The sequence below is a fragment of the Danio aesculapii genome, chromosome 1 (genome assembly GCF_903798145.1).
Source record: "Danio aesculapii chromosome 1, fDanAes4.1, whole genome shotgun sequence".
Lineage (NCBI taxonomy): Eukaryota > Metazoa > Chordata > Actinopteri > Cypriniformes > Danionidae > Danio > Danio aesculapii.
Window position 1 is genome coordinate 26,399,478 of NC_079435.1, and position 19,452 is coordinate 26,418,929.

At 34.5% G+C, this 19,452-nt stretch overlaps 1 protein-coding gene across 2 annotated transcripts; it reads right to left on the minus strand.

Annotated features, from left to right (window-relative positions):
- Positions 1 to 253: 253 nt before the first annotated feature.
- slc5a7a (solute carrier family 5 member 7a) lies at positions 254 to 17,356 on the minus strand. 2 transcript variants are annotated; one of them, XM_056458074.1, is made up of 9 exons: positions 17,227 to 17,356; positions 16,662 to 16,897; positions 15,320 to 15,433; positions 15,073 to 15,228; positions 12,539 to 12,687; positions 10,148 to 10,297; positions 7,758 to 7,911; positions 5,890 to 6,107; positions 254 to 4,004 (listed from the first exon to the last, which is right to left on the minus strand). In XM_056458074.1, exons 2-9 carry the CDS (start codon positions 16,843 to 16,845, stop codon positions 3,351 to 3,353), a joined length of 1,779 nt encoding a protein of 592 aa, XP_056314049.1. In that variant the 5' UTR covers positions 16,846 to 16,897; positions 17,227 to 17,356; the 3' UTR covers positions 254 to 3,350. The 2 variants fall into 2 exon arrangements, with proteins under 2 accessions (XP_056314049.1, XP_056314058.1); XM_056458083.1 differs by having other exon boundaries at positions 16,662 to 16,912.
- Positions 17,357 to 19,452: the final 2,096 nt, after the last annotated feature.

Sequence of the window (19,452 nt, forward strand, 5' to 3'; positions counted from 1 at the left end):
AAAAGTAAAAATATTGAACATATAGTACAAACAGGAGCCTTAAAAAAATAAATATCACATTTAATATTTTTCTTGCTATTTCATATCTCATATATTCTGACTTTTTCCTAAAAAATATGTTTATATATATATATATATATATATATATATATATATATATATATATATATATATATATATATATATATATATATATATATATATACGCTTTAAAAATGCTGGGTTCCACACAATTTTTTTATGTTGTCCCAGCACAAATCAATTAAGTTAAATTAATTGTTTTTACAAATTTAAGTGTATTTAACATATAACAATTAGGTTGTCTCAAAAACAACTTAAGAATCGTGGTGTTTCAACTCATTTTGAATAAGTAGTTTAAACAAGCAGCAAACATAATTTTTAACTATTTTAGGGCTGTGCGATTTGGGGAAAATATCTAGTTGCGATTTTTTTTAACAGATATTGCGATTTCGATTTGACTTGAGATTTAATTTTGTAGTCAAGCTTCAGCTCAACTATCTGTACTGTAGCTTCAAAGTGACAAGCGACCGTTCATTTTTAACGGAGCATGAGTGACTTCCGGCAACCTTCGTCAACGTGAGCGACAGTAACCGTTGGCGACCAGGTGGGCGTGTCGAGAGTCGTGACAAAGGTGAGAATACTTCAACTTTATGAAAATGAAGAGCGATTTCTTGAGCGACAGCCAATAGGAACACCAGTAGAGCTCACGTGATCCTCTCTCAGCTCGCTCAGAGGTCGGTTGTATTCTTGCTGTATATTTCTACACAGTCCTGCGTTTGAAGCAGGTCGCCACTTAGAGCGACAGGCAGCTACAAAGTCGCTGCTAGTCTGAATGAGGCATTACTGCGAAAATGCAGTGAGAGTTAGTTAAAAAAGGAACTGAAAAGATATTAAATTACTCCAAATTTAATTAAAATTAGTTTATAAATATTCAGAAATTAAACACTCATTTTTCTCTAGAGCAAACAGTAGTGAGTTATGGTCTCCTGGTGCCTTTGTGATGTTTCTTCATATAGTGTAACAGCCACAAACACCTCTGACATTGTACTTTGCTGTTGCTAGCTATTAGATTGACTGTCACTGGCAATACTTTCAGTTGAATTTTTAGCAAGACACTCCTCATATATCCACCTGTGATGCTTTTTTAGATGCTGGTTGTTGTAATTCCTCGTGCTGTGGCAACAGTTCTGTGACAGCTCTTACAAATGACCTGTTTTTGACGGTGTCTGTGACTTTGAAACCAAAATATTCCCATATTACCGACATGCTGTTTTTCTTTGATATGAATTTGTCTAGTAATGCTTCTGAAGCGGCAGACGCCATCATCCCACTTGTCCGCTTCCGCATAGTTTGGTTGCGCAATTCTGATTGAGCAGAACAAGGGTGTGCACACTCAATTGGCTAGTAAGACTGTCACACACAAACGGCAGTCAAACATTTGCTCTAGGCGGGGGATTAGCCTATCGCAACGCGTCAAATCGCGATTCGATTTCAATTAATCGCACAGCCTTGCAGGTTTATATACCAGTTAACATAATTTAGACTTTTTCCTAAAGAATATCTTTATATATAAGTTTATATGCAAGCTAACTTTCACAAATTCAGCTTTTAATGAGATATTTGATTTGAGTTGTTACAAATAATCTCAATATTGTGAGAAATTAAGTTAGAAACCTGTAAGAACACAGCTAAACTTTTATTTTAACTAATATTTTTATCATAATTTACTGCTCACTTCTGTTTGTATCTAACAGTTCTGATATTATAGCTCACAATTATGTCCCTTGTGAGATAAAAACAACCTTTTTTATCCTGTGGCAGAAACAATATTTTGGCCCATTTCCACTGAGTGGTACGGTACGGTACGGTTCGGTTCAGTATGCTTTCAAGGCCATTTCCACTGTCAAAAGGCATACCGAACCATACCATTTTTTGGTCACATTTGCAAAAGGTACCAAGGGTACGAAAAGGCGGAGCTAGATGCGCAGCTGTCTACGCTATTGATTTACAGAGATACGTCATTCGCTCGCCCAACAAGCCAGAATGAAAACAAAGGAACCGCCATGTTTTAAATACACAGCCGAGAGATTGCACGGTAATAATATATACATATAATAACGAACCATAGTCGACTCGAGCTCAAACAAACCTTGTCGTCTTCTTGATGAACAGCCTCAAAGTCAAGAAGATGAGCAGATTCTACCCTGTGCCCTGTAGTTTTTTACGAGCCAGTCTGAAGCGCTTTCGCTTTCTTACTTGGGCTCGCATCCGTGTCTATATTTGAAATAATTAATTTTTTGAGCTGATGATAATAACGTGCGCTTGATTATTAAAGTACTTTTGAAACCTGATGCTTTCAGATCCTTTCCTATTATGAACTCGGAATGATGGAATTACTTTCTAACAAGAGGTTACATGTGCTGCTGAGGATTAAAGACACAGATGAGAGGTTTGCACTGACTGTGGGCTATTTTTCGTGTTGTTTTTGAAACCAAATAAGGACTAAATGTATGCTGTGTGTAGTTTTTCTGTAATTGGTAACATATCGGAGACTGTAAGGGTCTGTATGTGTTCGTATTTGTTGGATTTATTTTTTTGTTTTATATAATAGCAGTTGTTTCAGTTTCACACTGTCATTGATCTGCAGTTGTAATCAAATTATGTTCATAGAAAAGTTAATAATAAACATTTATACAGAAGTATTTATGTGTATAAAGCATCTGTTTTGTGAGAAGTGTTTCTCATATTATATGGAACAAAAATGACATAGAGTCATTTTGGTACCCTCTTTGCAGTGGAAACGCAATCCTGATAAAGGTGACCCGTACCGCCCCGCCCCGTACCGTACTGTACCACTCAGTGGAAAGGGGATATTTTTGTCCCCACTCATACGATGAAAGCCAAATATCTTTGATTGTATCAGTGGACAAAAATAAAACCAAGATGTCTAACATAACATTTTTGTGTGAACTATCCCATTAATGCAATCAAATCTCTAGAATTATCACAGTGTCTCGCCATTTTCTTAAGAAGGGAAAGGAAAGTCACTCAGGGTTCGTACATACCATCAGAAGTCCACCAGCTTCTCAGAATAAGAAACACCATCAAGTTTTTCCAAATATCACTCAAACCAGTTCTTCTATTTTCCATTCTCAACAGAGTTGTCAACACTGTTCCATTTTCCCTTCAAAAAGGTAGTAATGAAAATTCCAGAAAAGGATGTGGCGTCAATGAATTACGTATTTAAAATCAGATAATTTTTTACTTTTCAGATGAAGCTCTGTTGTTCACATTATGGAGTCTTCTTCTCAGGATTGACCATAAACGCTCTACTCATTTTCGTGAATAGGTGACTCCGGGCTGGAGTCCTCCTCTTCTGTCAGGGTTTCTTTCCTAGTGAAGGTAGCAGCTAAAGTAACACTGAGTCTCGGTTTGACCGGGGCCATTTCATTCAGTCCGATGATGTTCTTGTTGACCAGAGTGGTCTTGTCCATGATCTCAGCACTGTGCTTGGCCACCACGGCATCCAAGAAATCATATTTAGCTGACAAAGTTCCACTCTCAAACAGGTATTTGAACAGATACGAGAATGCCACATTGCTGAGGAATGAAGCCAGCATTGAAGCAGTCTTAAAGGGAAACCTCTGCATAACCAGGTATTCCACCTCATGGGTCAAATGATGGACCTTCTCCTCAATGGTCCATCCGGGGTAGTAGATGAATGGAGGTAGTTTGAGGTACGGTTCTCCTCCGCCAATGCGCAGAATCAAGCCAAAGAAGTATCCAGCTACAGAGCCATAGGTGTTGGTGCCCCGGATGAAGAGCACACTGAGGAGTTGGGGAAAGATGATGACGTAGACCAGGTCAGAGCTCAGGTACCATAAACCGTACACCGTCCCAGTCAGGAGAGCCATGGCTGTCGCAAGAGCCCCAAATACAAAGATGGTGATCCGCATGACCCATACTATCTCACGGTCAGAGGCCTGGAGGTCAGGATAAAAGATGAGGCAGGAGTTAGAGGGGAAGTAAAACAAAACAGTACACTTACCTTAGTGGATTAGTGTGTAGCTTTAAATTAACTAATAATCTAGACTGGACTGATTATTATTATTATTATTATTTGTACTACAGCAAATGTCTTTGGAGTTTAGTGTCGTTTTGAACACCATTGGACAACAACACATGAATCATTCCGCAAAATATCTTCTTTTTTGTTTCTTAGAAGAATGAAAGTCTTGGTTTTGATTATGAGTAAATGTTGACGAATTATGCTAATGTTACTTAAAGGGTCAAGAAACACCAAAACACATTTTTGATATGTCCCATGTTGCTAAAAACACTATTGGGACACATATATTTCACAAAAAATAGAAAATTGGTTGTTTTTGCGTTGTTTAGAGCAAATTCGTTCTTCCAGTTTCGAAGAGTTTTGAAGCAATATCATGGCGATGAGATTAATGTGTAAATTCCATCATGGAGATTGGATGTCTGTAACTTCCGGTACAAAGTGACGTCATTGAGTGTTCCGCACATCTGTTCATTAATTCATGAGAAAGACTTGGTTTGAACCAATCAGCGTGCTCTATTGTGAACGAGATGCAACTTCATTAATATGCATGATATAGTTTCGAAGACTCCTTGTACCTGTTACAGTGTTCAGAGAGCCACGTTGTGTTGCCAACCGTTTTTCAAACAAGTAGTTGTAGAAGAATTGTTTGGAGACATTGTCAATGTTGCATTTATAAATGTTCTGCAAAAAAGGTTTTGTTTTCATTTCTCCATGATGAGAGCACCGCTCATTTGTGGAACCACATGTGTGAATTACAATGGTCTGCTAACACGTAACAAAAATATGTTTGTAAGAAACGTGTTTTACCTGAGTGCTTTTCAAATCTGAAAATGGGGAAATCTGGATGTGATTTTTAAAAAAGACGCGGTTACTGTTCGTGTTGATTGTCCTGTCTCTACAGATTTGGTAAGTGTGTGATCAATCTTCTTTGTATATGTTTATTCAGATGGCAAAGTTATTTAGTATCGTCAGCAGTACTCTTTCGTTTTTAAAGACATTCCTTCATCAAAATTATTTACTTAGTGAGTTTACAGTAATATCACTACAATATTATGGACTAAAAATCCTCCACTTTCACACAGTTCTCAGATCCATTGTAAATGCTGCTCTCTGAATCACTGTCTATGTCCTCTGTGTCTGTGTTTGTGTTGCGAAAATCAGCTGTAGTGCATGTAATGAAACTCCCCTTTTTATGCAAACCCTTCCCTCTTTCGCCACTCGACACTCCCATCTAAACAAAGCTGGACTCACCCACTTTCCTGACTTTTTTTCAAACTAGAGGTGTTCATGGCTATTTAATGTTAACAAATTAACAAAGTTATACATTTAAGCCTTTATCAAATTGGATTGTTTGTTGTTGGTTCAACTCCAAATCAAAGAAATAATAATTAGTAACTGCTAAAATGATCATCTATTACTATTTATTATAATATAACAAAAATGTTAAACAACATACAACTTAAAATATAAACTCCTAAGATACAGATTTATTTTATTTAATTAAAAAGTGAATGTACTCTTAAAACAAGAAGCAAAAAATGAGGTTAAGAAAAATTTGCTTTCTCATACAAGTTGGGTAAGAGAAATACCCTTTCCTTTGAATTTCCTTTGAATTATGTTTCTTACTGGAATATTTTTAAGAGTAAGCACACTCAATGTAGATACATTTAGCTTTAGTAAATTCATCTTGACGTAAGAACATTCAGATCTGTAGTCAAATAAATGAAAAAAAAAATTATATTGAGGCCTTTTTTCACAGTAAATGACTTTGCACTTAATGCTATTAGCCAGTCTCTCACCGATTGGCGAAAAGCAAGCTGGTAGATGTTCCTTGCAAACATGGAGCTGGCCGATAGGATGGATGAGTCAGCAGATGACATCACTGCAGCAGAAACGGCCCCCAGACCAAAAAAGGAGATGTAGGCTGGACAAAGGTGCTGGAGCACAATCGGCAAGATCATATCCGACTGGTCCTTCTGCATAGGAGGAATCGGCCCGTATGAGGTCTGGTTCCAATCTATGGAGCAAAACACACTTGTTCACCCATTCTTTGATAACCAGCAGCAGCAGCAAAAAATATATAAAAATAAAAATACATTTATTTCCTTTTTTTAGTCCATTTTCATTAAAAAAAAAATTCATACATGAGATGAATACGCATTAAATGAGCCCAAACATTATTCATAACATTTTATTCCAAATTCTGTTTGCTTACAATCCAAGCTCTATGCTTGATTAGACTGTTATTCCCAATAAATGCAGTAATAAGTGACTGGCTGTGCCTTTGATGCTGAAAGTCTGTTGATTAAATCTGGTAGCTGTGAGCCTCTCTCAGATGTAATATTTACAGGGTTCACATCGTTAAACGGATAATCGGTTAATAATGTATGAGGGAGACCAGCTGTTGTTATTTACTCATTTCTTTAGTGATCTGAAGGGAACATGGTTTCCACCCGGGGCAGAAACAGCCTGGGGAAACACCTCCCACAACACCCCACTGCAAATCACATTAGTCCCCTAATAATGAGAAACAACTGATCACGTAATTAGAAGTACTGACAGTATATGCTAAATATGGTACACGCTCAAAGGGGGGAAATATGCTTTGGGACAAGGAAACATGTACAGGAAACAATATGAAAAAGACTTTGATGCACATTTTTTAGTTTGGTTGAGCTGTGAATAATTAAGGGTGAAGGCATGGGGCTAGTGAAGGAGGGGGAAACAACAGAACTACTGTACTAAAGAGATCTTTTGTATCGTCTGTTTAATGAAAGGGCTCTGAGTTAGACAAACCTGAAGCTTTTATTAGTAAAATAATGAGCCTTCCCAGATTTTTTTGCACTCTTAAGTCTCAGTCTAGCGATCTGATGGTGGATGCAGTCTGTAAATCAGTTTAATTAGACATTTGGGAGGACTTTGTTTGCAGCTGCTGTTTATTTTAATGCAAAACTATTCACTCTTGCTGAAAAATTCAGATTCATTACAATTACAATTGTCTTTTCCTCTCCTGTTGTGGATGTATATCCAGGTAAAACAAATTATGAGATGCATGTGAAAAAAGACAAATGAGGATTTTATTTTGTCCATTGGGAATTGAATGTTGACTTGTCATTTGCTAATTGGTACAATCTCATATGAGTGACAGGTTCTGGTCCCGCCCTCTTGTAGAAAAGATTTAGTTGCAAGAGGAAGAGGGGAATTATTGTTGGTGCTGTTTAAAATAAATAAATAAACAGATAGAATACGATGCCATTAAAACATTTAGTGCAGTATTAAGATGTAATAAAATTGTAACATGTTAAAGACATATTTAGCAAATTTTCTCAAAATATATTTTATTTTTTCAAGACAACAAAAATACCATGATACAAAATAGGCTTTGCTTAACAAATATTTCTGTATATATTATAAAAAAAGTTATACATTTTACCTAGTTTTAGATGTCATAATTAAGATGCTCAAAATAAATGTACCAAAGAAGAAATATTTTGCATTAGATAGATAGATAGATAGATAGATAGATAGATAGATAGATAGATAGATAGATAGATAGATAGATAGATAGATAGATAGATAGATAGATAGATAGATAGATAGATAGATAGATAGATAGATAGATAGATAGAAAAAGAGAAGTAGGAGAAGGATTCAGATTCTGTCTTACCTGTGGAAGCCCCTATGGCTCCGATCAGGACGGAGGGAATAGCCATGATGATGCAGCCAAAGGCAGCCAGGAAGGAAAGAACTTGAGCATAGGTAGCTGAAGAGGCAGAAAGAACCCTTTGAAAATACACCTGCCAGGGAATCCCCCCCAACATCTAGGAACAGAAACGTGATGGTAAATATAGACAACAGACACCATGACACACATGTACAGTGCTGTATAATATCAACAGAGCTATATAATTTAGAAAAAGAAAAAAAAAGCTATTATCTGCAGTACCGTAATATTCAATATTCAATATTTATCAGTAATATTGCTGTAGAAAGACTCATTTCGAGTGTTTGGGGTTATTGATGGTCTGCTGAAGACATTTGTTATTACCAATAAGAAGTCTATTGAAATTCAACAGATAAACTCTGAGGATAATGTTGAATTCAGATAAAAAAAAAAAAAAAAACATCAGTTAACAACCTCAGAGCTAAATAAATAAATATAGTAAAAATAATTGTAAAATTTACAGTAAACAAACGGCAGCTGTGGTTGCTAGAATTTTACTGTTAAAAATATGATAGAAACCATTAAATTAATTTCTAGAGTGTTTGAATATTTTTTAAGTACTAATATCTACTAGTTGTAACTTTGTTTTACAGACAAAACAAACAAACAAAAAGAGCAGTAATATGATTAACCATAGCTCATCACAAACCACAAGCAGAAAAACATACTAATACACTACATTACAAAAGTCTTGTTTCCTATCCAAGTTTTAAGAACAACAAATAATAACTTGACTTCTAGTTGATCATTTGGTATCAAAAGTGGCTTATATGAAAGACAAAGGCCTCTAGATTACGCTTATTTTACCACAATAAAATATGATCATGCCTTGATTTTTTATTATTTTATTAGGACATTAAGGTCTGACTTATAGACAAAAGTCTTGTCACTTAACAGAAATAATGTCCAGTATAGAATATAAAGTCATGGCGCAGTGGAAAAAGAATTAATATTGTGTAGGACTCTCATGAGCTTGGAGGACTGCATCCATACATCTTTACGACTCAAATAACTTATTAATAAAGTCATCTGAAATGACAAAGAAAGCGATCTTACAGGACTCCCAGTGTTCATCAAGATTCTTTGGATTCATCTTCAATGCCTCCTCCTTCATTTTACATGCTCAATAATGTTCATGTCTGGCGACTGGGCTGGCCAATCCTGGGGCACCATGATTTTTCCTTCACCAAACTTGACTGATTTCTGTGAGAATCTTGGGTCCATAAGGGGTTCCAATAAGTCTTCTGCAGTATTGGTGATGATTGGGATGCAGTTCAACAGATGATTCATCAGAAAAATCAACCTTCTGCCACTTTTCCAAACGATCAACGATCAAAGTCAAGTTATTATTTGTTGCTCTTACAACAGGAATCGATGACAAGACTTTTGGCCAGCGGAGAAATTAAAATGATCGTGCCCAACTGAGCCTGGTTTCTCTCAAGGTTTTTTTTCTTCACTTTCGCCATTAGTGAAGTTTTTTTTCCCTCTCCGCTGTCGCCACTGGCTTGCATGGTTCGGGATCTGTAGAGCTGCGCATCGTTGGATTTGCCCTTCAATATTTGGACTCTCAGAAGTGATTATTAAACCACACTGAACTGAGCTCAACTGAACTGAACTTAAACACTACAAACTGAACTACATTGTTCCTATTTACTGTGACCTTTTATGTGAAGCTGCTTTGACACAATCTACATTGTATAAGCGCTATACAAATAAAGGTGAATTGAATTGAATTGTCAGGTAGTGTATATAGAAGACTACTATGGTAACACACAACATTAATGCAAGTCATGCAATGAACATTTAACATGACACTTTATTAATATATATAACTGATGAGAACTACCTAAGAACCATAATAATGTAAAAAAAAAGTGAAGTGAAGTGAAGTCATTGATAAAATTGATGGTTGATCACTGTATAAATTGAATAAACTTGCTGTTAACCTGGTAAAATATTTCTACTGTTTGTTACCTTTAATATCACAGTAATTTTTGCAGGTTAGACTTCAGTTATTATAAAACATTTATTTAAAATGAGTACAGTTTGTACATCTATAACCATATTGTCGCTCTATGATATTAAAACTAATTTAAATACCATACGTCAACCTAACAGGAGAACAGGAGTCACACATCCAGGAACACTTTTACCGCTTATTCCCACACACTCTCTCTCAGTTTCTTTTGGTATTATTTAATTCTCCTTCCCACGAATGATTGCATTGTTCAATAAAGTGAGAAATTAGATTTGGTCCTTCAGAATCAACAACTCTCTATTGGTGAAAAGATTGTGTCTCCATCCCATCGTTCTACGGCGAGTCGTCCACTCACCAGAAGGCAGAAGTTGTCAGCCCACATCCATTTGTCAGAGCTTTCTATCTTCCCAAGCCATGCAGTCTGATTAGCATGGAGCTGCTTCACTGCTGTCACTCCGATATCAGACACAGCCGGGTTCGAGAGCGCGAAAGGAACGCTCACCCACTACACAAACAACATATTACACTCTATTAACATGTAATAGACTGTTTACTACATTGTATTAACACATTCTTAAATTAATGTCTTGCATGTAGGAGATTTGAACATTATACATTCTTTTTTTTGTTACTTGAAAAGCAATGCAATTAGAATATTCTATTCACGTAATGATTCAATATAATTTTTAAACTGTACATAATCTGTATTAATACAATAAATAGAGAATAAATAACAATGAATTAATAATTATCTTATCTTATTATAATAACCAAACTGATTTTAAGCTATGTTTTTTAATATTTGTATTTTGTAACTGTAATTTCAGATACAAAATATTTGATATTTACATGTAATTACATTAGTAATTACTCTTACTGTAAGTTTTAATGCTGCTTTTTATTTATTTATGCAAAAATAAATAATGGGCTCTATGCACAGCTAGAGTTTTAAAGCCAACGATAAACTTCCGGTGAAAGCTTAATGTGACTATTTTCAATTTCACAAGGTCGTTTTTACAGCATCGATGTTGTAATGTAATTACAATACATTCAGTTAAATAGACTTAAGCATCCATTTAGTTGCTCAAGCGTAAACACCGTTATAACCACTAGCGCCGTCAGTAGCAACAGACTAGCGCAGAAAACTCCATTGAAAATGCTGGGTCAAATAAACTGTCATATTTTAAAGACATGCTGGGGGGAAATAGAATTTAATGCAGTGTTTTTTGTCCAATCTGGGACCCACTTCATAGTGTATATCTAGCAGGCAGTGAAGATCACTGATTTTTAAAGAAATTAGATTAAACGTGACAATTTTGTCATGGAAAGACAGTTCACCAGAAGCCCTTGGGCTGCCTGGCTAAAAAATAAAAGTCTGTGTGCATGAAGCCCATTTAAAAGATTCTGAGGTAATAGATTCATTAAAATAAATCGGTAATGGTTGGTTTTATTTTATTTTATTTTATTTTATTTTATTTTATTTTATTTTATTTTATTTTATTTTATTTTATTTTATAAAGTAATTATTATCTTTATATATGTAATAAGAAATAAAGTAACAATAATTAATTAATTAAATACAATTAATTAACAAAATATATTTTGAAAACTATTATTTTCCATTTTGCAAAAAATCTGATGATTACATAATATTGTTATTCAGGCCTGTAGCCAGGGGTTGGTGGTTAGGGTTAGGATTTGGGTGATTCAAAAGACCCACCCCCCACTGATAAAAAGATCAAGTTTTTATCCCATCGATGAGCTCATTGTTTTATTTTGACTGCTATGAATGCAGATGGTTATTATTCATGTGTTCAGCATCCAGCTATGCAAGAAAACATACAATATGGTGAAAGCGAAGTTAACTTTCACTTTAAGTAGCCCAACTTTTATTCTGAATTTTGGACCTTAAATACCAATAAAAAGATTTGAAGCACAAAAAGAGGTCCATATTAAAGTTAAATACTAATTAGTACATATTAATGTATAGTACAATTTAAAACATATTAATTTGTAATACTAATCAGGCTATTTTTGCTATCCATGAATTTTCAAAATGTACTTTTTTTTACAAAAGAGACTGAAAAATCATCAGGCTCTACATTATAAATATTATTATGTTTTATTTTCATTATTCAGATGGCCAAATTCTAACTAAGGAACATTGAATGTACTGGTCAGTTTGTTATTTGTCCAATAAATGACAATAGGCTACATTTTTGTTTTTTTTATTTAAAACGTTACCTTAAACTTTTTTCTAATGATAAATGATCGTAATAAATAATTAGTTATAAATTTGTATTTATAAATAACTTTGGTAACACTTTATTTTGATGGTCCATTTGAGTATTAGTAGGCTGTCTGCTTTATATCTGTTGATACTGCTCCTTCAACAGACATTTAACTGACTATGAAAATAAGAAACTTTGCAAGTACATGTCAACTTACACTAACCCTAACCCCAATCTAACAGTCTACTTATAATCTAATGAGAATTAGTTGGCAACTTAAACTAAATGTAAAGTGGTAGCACACACAGTATGTATATGTATTTAGTTATTTTTATTATGTTTATACTAACTGTATGAGCTTATTACTTGTATCTCTAAAGGGTGATTAATGAGCTGTCACTGCTAAGACAGCCACTTTGATCAATCACATTGTGTTCGGTGCTGCTGAAGACATGCAGACATGAATTAAGAGGACAATGACATCACTGCAATGACTTCATCATGTCCAGCCTTACCAGTCCTAAAAAAATGCAGAAGAGCTGGACGACATCAGTATAAGCCACTGAATACAGGCCGCCCACCAATGTGTAGAAGATGGCAATAAGAGCCGAAATCACCACAGACATGTTGATGTCAATGTCAATGATCACACTCAGTGTGGCACCTGGCACAGAAAGAAAGATCATTTATATTAAGACACTGCAGGTGAAACTATTCAAAACGTTGGAATTGCAAACATGTCTTTGTATTATTAAGCCTTCTAAAGCCTACTCTACTTTTTTAAACACTGTTAATGATTTTTGTAAATTACACAGTATTTAACTGTAATATGGTCTGTATTTTACTGTAAGACAGTTTTGTAGTGTGTTACTGTATATTACAGTTGCATTGTGAAAATGATTGTATATTTAACAGTAAAGATAAACAAAACTGAAAATACATATGCAAAAAGGTAAATGGTGCTGCAAATTAGGGTTGCACAATATATCGTTTCAGCATCGATATCGCAATGTGCGCATCCACAATAGTCACATCGCAAAGATATGCAATGTCCAGTCTGAATTATAGTTGACCAGGGGCTACAGAATTGTATTTAATCACTATTTTTATATGGAATTTACATGATTTATGCAAAAAAAAATCTTACTCAGATTTTTTTTGTTGTCTTGTATCTAATCCAAGATCGAAAACAAGATTATTTAATTTACCCTGTTCACTGGCAGATAATTTTCTTAAAACAAGCAAAAAACCCTTATTTTCACTTATTTCTTCTCACAGTGAGTAGCAAACAATGTTTTTACTTGGTCTTAGAATTTATTTTTGATATTTAGACTAGAAACAAGACAAAACAAAGTAAGACTTTTTTTTTTTGCATTTTAATTATTTAATTTCTGTACCTGAATACTGTTGATGCCCAAATAATAGTCAAATAGAGCTACTCAAACCATCTTCTAAAACTGTATTCATATAGCAATATTTATCGCAGAAAAATAAAATATCGCAATATCAGCGTTTTACAATACCATGCAGCCCTATTGCAAATGCATTATTTTTACAGTAAGTTACTGGCAAACTGCTGCCATTCTATAGGAAATTGTTAACAGTGTACATTTAGCACATAGAGCACTATGACACTTGTTTCGTTTATGTTCTTTTTGTGATTACAAAATATTTCTTTGTTTTTAAAGTGTTATTACAAGTTGAATTGATTGATTGATTGATTGATTGATTGATTGATTGATTGATTGATTGATTGACTGATTGACTGATTGATTGATTGATTGATTGATTGATTGATTGATTGATTGATTGATTGATTGCAAAAATCAATCATTGTAAAAAACTTCAGAATATGCACTGAATAAACAATAGTTTGGTGTATGTAAGTGCTGTTGAAGTGGAGATTTACAGCTCAGTTCATAGAAAAAAGTCCTCAGGAAATCGTCAAATAGAGCTATTCAAACCATCTTGTGAAACTGTTTTCATATTGCAGTATTTATTGCAGAAAAATAAAATATCGCAATATCGCATTTTTCCTATATCATGCAGCCCAACTGCAAATGCATTATGTTTGCTGTAAATGACTTACAGTAAGTTACTGGCAAACTGCTGCCATTCTACAGGAAACTGTTAACAGTGTACATTTAGCACATATAACACTATGACACTTTTTTAAATGTTTTATTGTATTTTATAATGTTTTATTAATGTTTATATTTATGTTAATGTTAATATTATATGTGTTATTGATGTTCATGTTACGAATACAAAATACTTATTTGTTTTTAAGTGTTATTGAAAATTAAATTGATTGATTGATTGATTAATCATGGTAAAAAACTTTCAGAATATGCACTGAATAAAAAATAGTTTGGTGCAAGTGCTTCTGAAGTGGAAATTTATGGCTCAGTTCAAAAGAAAAAAATGCACAGGCAGATCATTTCCTTGAAACAAGCACACGCACACAAAAAAAAAAACTCTTATTTTTCACTTATTTCTTCTGAAGCAATATTTTACTTGGTCTTAGAATTTATTTTTGATATTTAGACTACAAAACCGAATACTGTTCGACTCCTCAGAAAATCATCAAATAGAGCTTTTCAAACCATCTTCTGTATTGCAGATATAGTTTTAAGTGTTATTGAAATGTGAATTGATTGATTGATTGATTGATTGATTGAAATCTATCATTGTAAAAACCTTCAGAATATACAGTGAATAAACAATAGTTTGGTGTATGTAAGTGCTGCTGAAATGGGTATTGGAAAACAGCCTTTACAAATACTGTATATGTTGTAATTAAAATTAACAAGTGCAAACTGATAAAATGCTGTAAAAGAAACACTACAAGAGTATTTTTGCTGTTTTCTTCCCATCAGACTCAAAGAAAAAAGAAAAATCCAAAAAATCTCTAAATTACCTGATGCATGACAAGTAATGTTTCACCTTATGTTTAAATGTTATAAAATGTATTTGTAGAATTTGTCCTATTACATTGATGAGCGAGCTTGTAAAACACATTGATTGTTTTCCTCTTTTTGTTTCTTACCGAGGGCAGATAAGATGGCGGCTGACCAGAACATTTCCCCCATTAGTGCAGGGATGAACAGCAGACCACCCATCCGCTTTCCATACAGTTGCTGGAAGGGGTCAAGCATGGTGACGTAACCCCGAGAGCGCATGGGCTTAGCAAAGAAAAGGCCACCTTGACATGAATCAATAGACAGAAATTACTTTAAGACTGAAATGATGTTTCTGGGATCATTTATCAAAGCTGCCATAGATGCACAACATACCCAAAACAAGGCTGAGCGCATAACCGAAGGGAGCCTGTGCCCATGCCAAGCCGAACCCGGGCAGATATACATACTCTGCTGTACCGTTGATGTAACCTCCACCGACCCACGTTGCTGGAAAGAACATAATGTTAATATAAACAGATAGAGAGGTAAGAAAATTAGTAACAATACATAATAAGTCTTCAGTTCATAATTCTTTGGCATATCATGCATATTATATATAGTATACTGCGTATAAAGTGCTTAGCATAATTGAGTACACCCCATTTTGAAAATTAATATTTTTATCTATTTATCAGTGAATATGGTTAATAAATGTGCATTTAAACAAAACAGATTTATTAAACAGATATATTTATTAAAATAGTACTTTAGTCACAGAACATCTTTAGAATTGGAAAGATAATACATATACATTTTTGCAAAATATTGCAAAAAAAAAAAAAATTACAAACTACAACATTGTATATATATATATTATTTGTTTCTCTTGATTTTTGCTTCTTTTTTGAAAATTTCAATTGAATATTTTCCATTACATATACATGTGGGCTGCTAATTTTTGAACCATTATTGTAAGTTATTTTGTTAGACTGGCTCCAGATTTGGCTTTAGTACTGACAAATCTAATGTTTATACTCAAAAATAATATTGTAAAGCTTCCTATAGAAAATATAAATTTAAATGAGAAATCTTTACTAATATATGTGCTGAGCACTGTATATATATATGTGTATATATATATATATATATATATATATATATATATATATATATATATATATATATATATATATATATATATATATATATATATATATATATATACAACAAATTATTCGTGGCTAGTAAAATATTGACCAACATAATTGTACATACTAGAAGCAATAATTAGCCCATTTAGCCAGTTTTTAATTAACATGTGAATTAGATACCCTTTCTCTTCTTTATTGCGAATGTACGACTAACAAACTGTACTCTAACGTATGAACACAGCTTAGGTTTTAACGGAACTGTATCAAGTTTTGCATTTATGTTACTTTGGGTTTTTTCCTTTAATATAGTATACAACAATCCATTAATATTTATCGATTTAATTACTTGTGGGTTTGTGAGTGTCTGTATGCGGGGGAGGGGGTAGTCTACTTATGTATATAGCGATATGACATGAATTTTAGGAAGAAAACAAGATATATGAGATATATTTAGGCCTTTATTTAGTACTTTTTGCATACATTATATATATATATATATATATATATATATATATATATATATATATATATATATATATATATACATTACATTATAAAAAAATCAGTTGAGCTCTGAAACTCACCAGTCATGGTAAATGCGCCGACAAATAATCCAATATCTCTTCCGCCGACCATAATAGTCTCGCTGCGATCCGCTCCCTCCATCACGCCGGAGTTCTTGTTCTTCCATGCAGCCCAGATTCCCACTATCAAAATCAGCAGGTAGAAGATGACAATCGCCACCAGCCCCTCCACATGGATGTTCATATTCTCTCTACTAAAGTCGTTGTATCTCTAAAGAACCGAAATTCATCGAGACCTAAAGAAAAAAGACCTATAGGTTAAAAAAAAAGTTTGAAGTACAAATGAACAAATTGGTTAAATAAAGAAAACAGGAATACAATTGTCTATCTTTTTTTTTTTTTTTTTTTTTTTTTTTTTTTTTGCTTTTCTTTAAATATATCTAGCATAAACTGTTGCTGCACTGGACAAAAAAAAGCACACGTTTTTTTTTTTTAAATCTGCAGGTTTAAATCAGCAAGCTTTGTTAATTTGCTTGCTCATATCTGGGATTCGCTATTCGTATATGCGTACGGGGCAGCACACTCAATTATATCAGAATTCAACATCATAAGAAAAGTGCCTCACCTTCTGAATCAGCCAACAGCCACTCAAGTGCCACCAACAGTGCACAAAGAGCCCACTATCGCCTCGGGAGAGAAGCAGTCCAGCACATTTCAGACTGAGCCAAACTTACTGTGAATCTTATAAGAGCAGGTTTCGTCAGAGGATCGATGAACGTCAGAGAGATGTGAATGGGGGCTATTTATGAATAAAGATGTCAGATCGTGCAAATGAGCCGCGCGTCACTCGAGGTTATCAAGTCAACTGAAAATCGCGAGACGGGGGGAAACAGCCTGTAAATCAAGAGTAGTGGAATATATTGGTTCCATTCATGTTTTTTATTTATTTATTTAATCTTGACTGGTGTTTTATGGCAGTCTCTGTGAGTATAAGCGCAGTCGCTCAGCGGTGGAGCAGCAAGAACAGGCGCTGTCCAGAGTGCTGAAACCAAACCACATCTTGCACCAGCAGCAAAAAAAAGCTCTTTAGACGCCACCCAAACGCTCCAAATTCAAGAGTACAGTGAATAAAAGAATAAAATAATGAACTCGACAGCACTTTTATACTGCACTCTTTGAAAAATAAAGGTTCAAAAAGGGGATTTCTTACTGGGATACCATTAAAATTCAATTTTTCCCATTAAAAAAAGATTGTAGTCAGCAGTCCCTTTCAAAGAGCAAGCAACTATAAGCAATCTAAAGAATATTTTGTGAAATGGAAAGTTTCAATGGAGCCTACATGGTAATAAATAGCCTTTATTTTTGTGAGTAAATGTTTGACACTATATAATTAAACACCCATTCCCCCAAAGGATTTATTTAGATTGTAATAATGCTGGACTGGTATATGCTGAATTAAATATGTACAAACCCAACAAATGAATTACAATTGTAACAAATCGTCACCTTGGAATTATAAGGTTCTATTTGCGTTCTGAATGATTTTGAGATATTGAGCTTCAAAGTTTTTGCATTCCATATAGCAAACAGTATGTGTGTAACATTTGTTTTTAAATAAAAAGTCTTAAAATGTAAACAACTTATAAAAAAAACAAACATACCACAATGTAAATAAGTTGTCATTTAATAAGAATTTGTCAATAACCCAATTTTGAGAAAAATGTCAGATAGAACCTTATAATTCTAAGGTGACGAAATGTAGACTAATTAAATTAAAATAAACAATAACCTAATGTTGGGTTTGTCCATATTTGACCCAATGTCAACAACAATTCAGCATTTTTTCAAGTGGAATTATTAATGCTAATGTGCGTTCTTTTTTGTTTTGTTTTGTAAATATAAAATGAAAACCTTTTCTAAAGTGTTAGCTATTGTTAAAGGGCACGTAGGTTACCCCTTTTTCCAGATTTAATATAAGTCTTTTGTGTCCCCAGAATGTGTCTGTAAAGTTTCAGCTCAAAACAACCATCAGAGTATTTATTATAGCTGTCTGAAGTGTCTGTATTATAGCCGGTAAAACTTGGTTGCTGTTTTTTTGTACTGAGCCTTTAAGGCTAGTCCTCCCCGCCCACCATTCCCACGTGCCTGTCAGCAACATGCCTGCAATCGCCGCCCTCGGCTGCCTCAGGAATCAGATCTCACGTCGCGTTTGTGAGAAATACAACAGTAAGAACTTTACCAATGAGTATTTGATGCATTGTGAGTTGCAACCATGAGTCACACACAATGTCGCAACAAAGTTCACACACACACAAACACAGTGCAGACCCCCCCCCCCCCCCCCCCCCCCCCCCCCCCCCCCCCCCCCCCCCCCCCCCCCCCCCCCCCCCCCACACACACACACACACACAGAGAGAGAGAGAGAGAGAGAGAGAGAGAGAGACAGAGACAGCGCTCACGTTTAGCTTTGCACTCTGTTTGCACGCATATGTGACAGGACACAGGTTAATCCTCACTGCTGGATGAATATCTGTTTTGTTAATGTACAAAATAAACCTGATTTAACATCCACAAACCGGGATTGAAGCGTCTTTCTTTATAATTGTTCTGACACGCGGCTGTGCTGATGAAGTAAAGCTAAGCTAAATCACTGTAATTCATTACACCGTTTTAAAACATTTTAAACTTGTAAAACTCACTCTTGATCACGCTTGATGATCATTGATGATCCTAGCAAACTGAACAGATCTTTTATTCCTGGTTGCTTTGTGCACGTCCTGTCTTGTTGATATGATTATACACGTGACTACCGGGACATGTTAATACACACAGCTGTCAATCAATTCGGTGG

Excerpts from the sequence above, each read along its gene's own strand:
- slc5a7a (XM_056458074.1), bottom strand. The coding sequence starts at position 16,845 with ATGAACATCCATGTGGAGGGGCTGGTGGCGATTGTCATCTTCTACCTG. Across the intron at positions 15,229-15,319 it reads TGCGCTCAGCCTTGTTTTGG|GTGGCCTTTTCTTTGCTAAG; the intron begins GTATGTTGTGCA and ends ATTCATGTCAAG. Across the intron at positions 4,005-5,889 it reads AGCTTGCTTTTCGCCAATCG|GCCTCTGACCGTGAGATAGT; the intron begins GTGAGAGACTGG and ends CCTGACCTCCAG.